General features: G+C 41.7%; 1 protein-coding gene across 1 annotated transcript in view; it reads left to right on the forward strand.

Moving 5' to 3' along the window:
• Nucleotides 1–5,144, forward strand: part of srgap3 (SLIT-ROBO Rho GTPase activating protein 3) — a 54,549-nt gene extending 49,405 nt beyond the window's left edge. Inside the window, exons 17-22 of the mRNA XM_061069227.1 lie at nucleotides 111–338; nucleotides 552–625; nucleotides 2,911–3,091; nucleotides 3,327–3,476; nucleotides 3,733–4,048; nucleotides 4,698–5,144. Of these exons, the coding sequence (XP_060925210.1) occupies nucleotides 111–338; nucleotides 552–625; nucleotides 2,911–3,091; nucleotides 3,327–3,476; nucleotides 3,733–4,048; nucleotides 4,698–5,144 (1,396 nt within the window). The remainder of the gene's footprint in view (nucleotides 1–110; nucleotides 339–551; nucleotides 626–2,910; nucleotides 3,092–3,326; nucleotides 3,477–3,732; nucleotides 4,049–4,697) is intronic.
• The last annotated feature ends 4,637 nt before the right edge of the window (nucleotides 5,145–9,781 follow it).

The raw sequence follows: 9,781 nt of genomic DNA on the forward strand, positions 1-9,781 counted from the left end.
GCATAGAAACGTTTTAAAAACTGCAGTCAACACAGGATTGTAGCCTTAGCCCTCCTAAATTGATAACATGTCTTTTAATACACCTAAAAACATCTTGTTCCATTCCTCAGTGTCTCCCAGTACAGTGACGAGAACATGATGGATGAATACAACTTGGCTATCTGCTTTGGTCCAACCCTGATGCCCATCCCAGATGGGCAGGATCCTGTAGCATGCCAGGCACATGTGAACGAGGTCATCAAGACCATCATCACCCACAATGAACTCATCTTTCCCAGTCTACGTGAGCTGGACGGTCCAGTGTATGAGAAGTGCATGTCCGGGGGGGAGGAGTACTGGTAGGTCCTGGCTTGACCGGGTTGTAAACATGAGTAAAGGACTGTTATGTCAAGACTTAATTTACAACTCTGACTCGTACAGACATTAAGATTGACCTTTGACCTTTTAACAGCCAATCACCTTCCCAACATTTGTATTAGTCATAAACCAAATATGTCTCATGCTCTGTTTTCTTTATCCAGTCCCTTCTCATGTCTTCTGTTCTCCCGCAGTGACAGCCCTCACAGTGAACCCGGGACTATCGAAGAGGCTGATAATGGAACCGAACCACACACCAGTGATGAAGGTCTGTAAATCTCAGTAGTCATTTTTCGTCTATGAATTTTTTTTGCCACAGACGGCAATGCTGGCCTTCGCCCACCTCTTTGGTCCATCAACAAATCAAGTAATTGCCATGGAATTTGTTATTCAGAGTCTAAAGGATGAATCCCTCTCCTTTGTCATCCCCTGACTTTACCTCTAGCGCCATCCTGGGGTCCCTTTTTTAATTTTTATTTCTCAAATTCCAAAATAACGACGCCTACACACTGAACAACAATGACCATGTGTCGTTATACTGTACCTGCTGAAGAGGCACGAGGGCACAGTGGTTTGGACTGTCGTCTCTTATCCAATGAGAACCGGAATTGGCTCCGGCCCCCCTTTAAACGTCAAGCAGGATAGATAATGAGCATGTTAGCTCACACGTGTCAAACAGAGTATTGTTTTCTGATTGACTACATGTATTGTCAGTAACCATGGGAACTCTGGGTCTGTCTGTGTCGCTCTGTCGCCAAGATCAGAGACCGGAGTAAAAATGTTTTCTCCGGCAAATAGAAACACACTCATTGCAACTTTTCCTTCTGAGTTTGTAAACAGAAGATCTATTTATAAAGATGCAACGTTGAATGTTTTGATACATCCTGGTGCCTCGTCGTTTGAGCATATCAAAGTAGTTCACATCCTGTCAATTACTTTTTAATGAACACGAAACGTCTTTTGTGGATGAAAAAACCTTGACAACAAGACAGATCTTTTTTATTAAGAGTCTTTGACTGAGATGTTAGTGAAGTTGGTGCTGCACCAGCGTACGATCTGAAAGGCTGGGTTGGGTAAACAGTGTTGGCATGCACCCCCTCTTTGATCCATCCCCCTCTCATTCTCTCTCTCTTTCTCTACCTCTCTCTCCCTCCTCTGTTCTCTTTGTTCAACGTTAGTCAGCGGTTCTCCTGGGACTTTCTCTTTTGTGCAGTGTTTCCCTGCTTCTTCCCTGAGCTTTGAATAGATAACCGGACCTGGCACAAATGCTAAAAAACACGGGTAATATTTTGAATAATATCGCCCTTGAAGAGTTAACAGGCGGGACATGAAGTGAGGAGTTCGTCGGGTCAGACTGGGGTAAACCTATCTCACAGCTTCATCTGTGCCGTCGGCTGTGTCTGTAATGAGCCTGACCCTCTTTGCTTGGCCTTACTTGGAAAAAGAGAACAAAGGCTGATTGCCTGCTGCAGGTTCTGCTCGTTCTGGCCTCACATCTGAGACTCTGATGTGATATTATAAACTCGGGTGTTGCTCTGTACTTTCTGAAGTCGGTTCACTCCGTGTCCTCTGGCCATGTTTCAGCTTTCATGGCAGAATAACAAGTTCATGTTGGTAATTTAGTAGCGAATCAGCCAAAGCTCTGATGATGGTAACATTTTCTTTTTCATTACTTTATAATTGAAAGCAAAGTTGAGCTTTTCAACTTTCTTGTCTCAAACAAGAACTGTTTTTCTTTATCAGCCTCGCTCACCTCGGGTGTGGTTTCAAAACATTATTGACAGGGTTTCTCTTTGAATGGGACTTTTCATGCTGAGAGCTGCTTGACACTGTTGTTATCATGACCGAATCCTGCTAGTTACTCAACACAGTCAACTTCCTTTTTTATTTCAAGGGAAAAACTGCTTTATTAATCAGACTTAATTTATTCTAAAAGGATTTTTTCCATTGAAAAGACGACGTGTAATAATCACTCCATCGTTAAAATAAGCTAAAATAAAATAATGAGATGTAGGGCTGGACTATATGGCCAAAAATTATATCAAGTCAAACATAATTTTTTGGGGGGGATATCAATAATTACCAAGATAATTGTGATTATCAGGATCATCATTATTTCTTAATATTTGCTCAAGAGTGAATCTTTTTGTTTTAAACTCTTCATGATGAGCAGAGAATGACAAACACTTGATAAACAACAACACATTTAACAAATCCGAGGTAGATCAGTTACACAATGCATGATACAAATTTAACCTTTGTTGTTTTGCTATGGATGAACATTGTACTGTGATTTAATTGTTGATATTGTTTTACTGCCCAGCCTAGTGTGTATTTCAGCTTCGTACTGAGAGATTAACAAAGTTGTTTCACCTTTTGTACATAACATAGTGTCTGAGATCATAGTAATAACATTCAAATGTTCTCTTAAGGTTTAATTATAATCTGTTTAATTACTCTGTGTACTCGGTTATAACCTTCAATATGACCACAGCCACGTTGTAGTTAATTCCTCTTTTGACTGATTTGTTTTTGTCTATCTCTGTCTTTTAGAGGTTGAACAGATTGAAGCCATTGCCAAGTTTGACTATGTGGGCCGCACTCCCAGGGAGCTGTCCTTCAAGAAGGGAGCCTCCCTTCTCCTGTATCACAGAGCCTCTGAAGACTGGTGGGAGGGGCGTCATAATGGTGTAGATGGTCTCATCCCACATCAGTACATTGTCGTACAAGACCTGTGAGTAACAGCAGCATGTAGTTGAGTAGGTATTATTGTTGTTAATGAGTTTCTGGATCCTAATGCAATCTCCTTTAAGTGAATCGTTACTTAACTCAAGTGAATTAACTCTTATTAAACGCACTGCTACAGCTCTAATGAGTCTCAGTATTACATCACAGAATTTAATGAAAAAATAGTAGGTATACATGTACGTCACGAATGTTCACTGTCTTCTTCTTCCCTTCCCTTTCAGTGATGATGCTTTCTCAGATAACCTCAGCCAGAAAGCAGATAGTGAAGCGAGCAGTGGACCATTACTTGACGATAAGAGCTCATCTAAAAATGAGGTCCCATCGCCATGTGAACAATCACCTGACTTCAACTTCGGAGGAGTCATGGGGAGGTAGATGGCATTTAACAGCTGGAATAGCACTGAGAACTCGGAAGATACAAACAAAATGAATCTGTAATCATTCTCCTGACCCATCTCACATCCTCCCACTAAGTTTCATGGAAATCCTTCCAGTTGTTTTTGCATAATCTTGGTTAAAAACAAACAGACAGGAAAGAAATCAGGGGGTGGACATAATAAACACCTTTTTAAGTCTGTACCATTGATGTTATTTCCTGTTTGACAAGGAAATCATCTCTTCACACAGGGTTAGGTTACGGTCCGATGGAGCTGCAGTCCCGCGTCACCGGAGCGGAACAGAAACCCACAGTCCCACCAGAGCGACTGACTCTCCACCGCGAGCTGCAGCCTGTCCCAGCAGCCCCCACAAGGTGTCTATAAGCAAGGGTCGTATGGAGAGCCCAGAAAAGAGGCGTATCGGAACCTTCGGCAGCGTGGGCAGCATCAACTACCCAGACAGGAAGGCTTATCCTGAGGGCCACCCGCTGAGACCAGGGCCGGGGGCCACTCGTCACAGCAGCCTCGGGGACCACAAATCGCTGGAGGCCGAAGCTCTTGCTGAGGTAAGGTTTTGTCCATATTTTTCATCTTTTCCCTATTTTTCTCATGGCCTTTCATAATCTTAAATTCACTGGGTTGTTCTGCTTCATACCATAAAGATGCACAGATGTTGTACCCTGAAGTATAAATATGAAATGATTCTACAAAAATAACTTCTACGATTATGTCGGGATGTTTTATGTTAGAGGTAAAACAGATGGGAAAAGAACTGTGATATCAAGGAAAATGATTTGCCTCTTTTGGTATTATTTGTTAATATATTTCAGTTTGTTGAGTTGATGATGTCATTGCCAGACGCTGTATAAAGTTTCAGCCATTTATAGCATATATGCAGATTGCGTAGGTTTCTGAGAACAGAGCTGGGCCCCCTGCTGAAGCTGTCAGTCTGAGAACAGCCGCTGGGACCTGCAGTTAATGTCAGGGCCAGACTGCAGCTGAGCAATAGAAACATCTCAAGGACATGGAGGCCTGGAGCTACATATCAACGCCTCATCAGCGATTGACTGCCACCATTAGTTCCAAACACTAGCAAACTAAATCTTCAGTTTGCTCTTCAACTTGACTTCACCTTTAAAGTAGCATGCATTGAAAAGCTGTATGTTTCATATCCCTGTTGTTATTTAACTATTCTCATCTTCATCTCTCTACAAGGACATAGAGAAAACTATGACTACAGCGCTCCATGAGCTACGTGAGCTGGAGCGACAGAACACAGTGAAACAGGCTCCTGACGTGGTCTTGGACACGCTGGAGCCCATGAAGAACCCGGTCAGCTCGGAGCCCGGCAGCCCGCTGCACACGATCATGATCCGCGACCCGGACGCAGCCATGCGGCGCAGCAGCAGCTCCACCTCTGAGATGATGACCACCTTCAAACCGTCCCTGTCTGCCCGCCTGGCCGGGGCTCAGCTCCGCCCGCCGCCCATGAGGCCGTTGCGCCCTCCTCCAACGCAGCACCGCTCCAGCAGCTCTAGCTCTTCGGGAGTCGGCAGCCCCGCCGTAACTCCCACTGAGAAAATGTTTCCAAGTAACAATTCAGCTGCTGGTTCTAACATGAACCTGTCCGGTGACGCTGGGGATAAATCAGGTACCATGTAGCAAAGGTGGAAACTGGTGGGAAGGTTGTACTGCTTTCCAACTAAGGGAGCTCATGGGAGTCAGTGCTGATATGGGAAAAGCAGATAAAGATATTTTCCTCTCAGTTTTTTTCCGCCTGACTTAATTCATTTATTCAGGAAGCTCCTGAAGCAAGCCTGCAAGATGTTACCATGGTGATAAAGCGGTTGAAGAAACCGCCGAGGTGTGATAGCGTGAAGCTCAGCTCTCTTTGAAACTTGATTTAACTCCAGTAAATGTGTATATACGAAATCGGGTGTTTCAGTTTTACCTCAATCCCAACAAAAGTCTGTGGCCGTGTTCTCGTTTCAGAGATACATTGAATGCAAGTGAAGCAATACTTGTGTAAAATTTGGTATCGGTTTCTACTCAGCACCACTGTCCACTAGATGTTTGTGTCCACATTCAGGCTAAAACTCCATGTCTATTTATCACTGAGGTCCATAGGCCTTAAGTCTGTACATACAAAACTACTTGAATCTACCATGATTTCTGTTTGTACTATACTTCAGTGGATGTGCAACAACACAGTGACATTATATACGTCTGCATGCAGGGTTTGAAGAAATAAGGGAAACTCAAAGAGACGTGCATCACTGAGAGGAGAGTTCTTTTATGTGGCCGTAGTAAGAATGAAATAATAGTTTGAAACCTAAAAATAGGGTTGACGACCTCTCAACAGTATCTTGCTTGATTTCAGCTCCATCCCCCCGCAACCCTTAAAGAACAAGCATTATCGATCTTAGATGGACGGATTGAACCTTATTCTCAATTGTTAAAAATATACCAGATGTTCAAATGCATGGCAAAGTAAAGGCCTCTTTCCCCTGGTGGTCAAAAACCCATTGTAGCACCTGCCAATATCTGGTTTTGTCTGTCATGGGAATGGTTACAGTCAGAATTCACTTCAGGGTCAAGTGACTCTGCAGTAGACATGTTTTTATCAGCTCCACCGATGGAAACTCAAAATGCTTGTGAAAGCGCTAATTGACATAGCGCTTAAAAAGACTGTGGCGTGAGAGAAGTTCTCAGTCGAACATGACGCACCAGGGGAAAAACAGGAAGAGAAGCTCCTGTATTGGCAACAAGTGGATTTAACTGTGTTTAAAAAAAATATGCATACACCTGCTTATTTTGGTGTAAAAGGGTCTAATACTTCAGGGCCTTACAGTGTTATTCTTTTAAATCGTCATCCTGTTCATTGCTACAGATAGAAGCATCTCAATTCTTAGACCTTACTAATCCGTATCTTCACAAAATAAGATGTCACATGACGATTTTGTGTCCATGTTTTATTTCTACATCCTGTTTATGAAATGCAGAAAACTAATGCATCAACTAATGTAGGATTTCTTGTGGTAAACTTGTACATAATATAGAGCTAGTACTTTTTTAAGTGTTAAACTGTACAGGCCAAGACAAAAAAAAGGCAAAGGGTTGATGTGAATGGCACTTGTAAAAAAAAAAATTAAAATACATTATTCACCTTATTATCATCTCCAGTAAACTACAGACACATTCTTTGTCTGTGTGAAATATAGTTCAAATCATCTACCTTGTGCTGTGGGTGTTTGGTAATTGTACCGTAGAGAAACTTGATTGCTGTTAAACTGACCACAAAGGCTGAATAAATGTCCCCTCCCTTTTCACACAGTGGATCAAATTAGACCTGTTCCCTTCTGCAGACTCATTTGGGCGATTTTGTTATTGCGTAAGAGTCGTTACAGTAAAACCACAATTCCCTCTTTCAAACTGAAGATGCAGCGCTCACCCGGAGGGACGCGAGACTCCATGTTGTGACGTTCTCTTATCAAATCTGTTCCCCCTCTTTCCTGCCTTCTCCTTAGCTCCCCTGATAGATGCAGTTACGCTCTGACTGTCGTCTTGTTGGAGGGGAAAAACTAAACAAGAGCATTTGGGTGTTTGTATCCACCGCAGCTCTCGTCAGTCTGACAGCTCCAGTCCAGAGACCTTGTTATCTGCATCCCAGGCAGCCTGCTCGGTTCTGCATGCCCTGCGCTGTAATGCCTGACTCATTATGCTGCAGTTAAAACAATGGCTGTATGTGCTGCCTTGCCTTGGTAACACAGAAAAGAAAAGAGAAATGCACAAAATAATTTTAGTATTGGACTTTTTGAAAGCAACAGGCCTTAACATTTCTCAGGGCTGGAAATGATTTAATGAAGCCGCTTGTAGCAGTTGCTGAAGTAGAAATGGAAGAGAACTTACCCTGCTTGACTGAGCAAAAGGAATCTTAGATATTAGCATGTAAACTAGGAGCTGATTCCACTGTGAACTCTGCAGGCGTTCAGTACAAGTTGCAGTGTCGCTGAGGCACAGGCAGCAAACTGAAAATATTTGCTTGTGGTCCATGTTTTATTTGCTTTTATTTGCCTCGGGCAGAAATATCCAGGTTGGGAGGATTCTGGATCACAGACAGAGAGAAAAAGGCAATAGAGTATTTTAAGTCACACAGCGCAGCCACGCCCTCTGCTGGTTCCTGCTGGTTCCTTCTCTTGATGAAGCAGTGTGACCTAGAGCCGATATTACAGACTGGTTCATCCACGTAGCTCAGTTTGTTTCTGTCCTGGTTACAGTTTTTGCACCTCTGGGAAAATCTCTGAATATAAAAAAACCGATATGTTTATTTAAATATGAAGAAAGCACACGATTTCATGAATGAAAATGAACATCATTGTATTTAACTAGACTGTTTCTTTTTTATTTATAGAGGAGCGGAGAAAGTGGAGCAGGAAATTTGAGTGCCTTTTGTGCACAGCATCCGTTTTTATTGGACTTTTATATTTTCTTTTTTTTAACGATAATAAATGTTGTCTATTAGTTCGTCATGTTGATAATGAACTGATGTTGCTTCTTTTTTTTTATCCTTGCTTTGTATAGCTACTAACTCGTCAAACCCCCACAAGGAGTGCGTTGTGTAACGATATGCGTCTTGTGAGTTTTACACAACAACAGTTTTCATGAACTGCTCGTGTTGAGTTTGAGTGAACCCCTGGAGAACAGGAGCTGTAAAAACTACTGTGCACTCACATCTACTGGGAATGTTCAGTGGAATCATCTCAGAATCCTTTTTTTTGTTTTCCCTGTGAACTTCCTGTGCTGTGGTTGAGCCGTAACTCTTTGTCATTGATATCCTTCCCTTCCAACGAAAAAAAATCATTGCCGTGTATATTGTTGGCAACAGCCGGACTGATGTGGATCCTCGATTTGTGCGGAGGATATAAAGCACGTGGTGCGCTCATGGTTTCCCCTACATGTGATGTTACACAGACCTTTTTTTCCTTTCCTGGAATGTATGCTGGGTAACACTGTTGGTCTGCGGACATGGGAAGACTTCAGGTTTATATTGAAAAAAAAAAAAGAAAAAGAAGATGGCAGAGAGAGAGGAGACTGAGGCCCGTCATGTCGTGGGGGGTCAGAGTGAGTCTCTGTCCCACTGTTTACCTTCTCTTTACCTGTTTGTCTAGTGATTCTGTTTGTTGATGAGTGTCTGGTTGGTTGAAACCCTGTGATGTAATGTACACCATACCACTGACTGGATGTTGATCTCCCCCCTGCGTCCAAATAAAAACATTATTGCTCTGTGACCTGGAAATGATGAGTGGCTTATTTCTTCAGAAGTCTGAAATCGAGTTGAGAAAAGGGGAACTTCATCAGAAACAGACAGATTATTTGTCTTCGTGGTTTGACTAACAAAGCTTTTAATATAGGAACAACTGAAGGGAATATTCATTTATATAGAACTTTTCCAGTCTTATCGACCACTCAATGGAATTTATACAACAATTCTATATGCAAAAATATGCTAAACTAAATCTGGCATTACTTTTTATTACACACCACTCATACATAGTTGGCACAGCAGTCTGAGGACACTTCAGAATGCAGACTGGAGGAACTGGGGATCAAACCACTGACTTTCTCGTTAGAGGCTAAGCCTCACAACCTCCTGGGCCACAGCTGCCAAAGAAAAGAAAAAAAAGATGCGTTTGGATCAAGATTTACTGAATCTAAGTGCACATACGAGTTTTAAACAAATTCGAGTGATTTCACTAGTGAAATGTACTTATTAGTTATTATGTGTCAGAGAGCTATTATCTGTTACTTTGCTAGTCAAGACTTTTCATACAAAAGACACATATGTCATCTTATAAAATATACACTGTCAAAATACCCAGTGACCTCGGAAGATTCAATATTTATGTAAATGAGTATTTTTACACAGCTGCACTTCTCTATAGAAACTCTAAATACAGCAATCTCCACTGAATTAAAGAAAATTGTATTGTGCCTGCAGACATAATGGGATAAGGCAATTTGAAACAAATTGGTTTGTTTGGCACTTTTTAACAAAACGTAATTCAGACGTAATTTACAAAAGACTAAATAGGACAAAAAATCTAAAGAGACACACGTCAATATAAACAGAATAAGCACACTTCAACAGGTGTAAAATAAAATATAAAAGCATATTAAAACTAAAAGAAGAATTTGAATAAATAATATTTGAGCAATATGTTTATGATTAACAAATAATAACTTCTTGACTTTGATGGAAAAGGACAAGATACAAATGAAAATCCCAGGACGAAAACATG

The sequence above is a fragment of the Limanda limanda genome, chromosome 4 (assembly GCF_963576545.1).
Source record: "Limanda limanda chromosome 4, fLimLim1.1, whole genome shotgun sequence".
NCBI lineage: Eukaryota > Metazoa > Chordata > Actinopteri > Pleuronectiformes > Pleuronectidae > Limanda > Limanda limanda.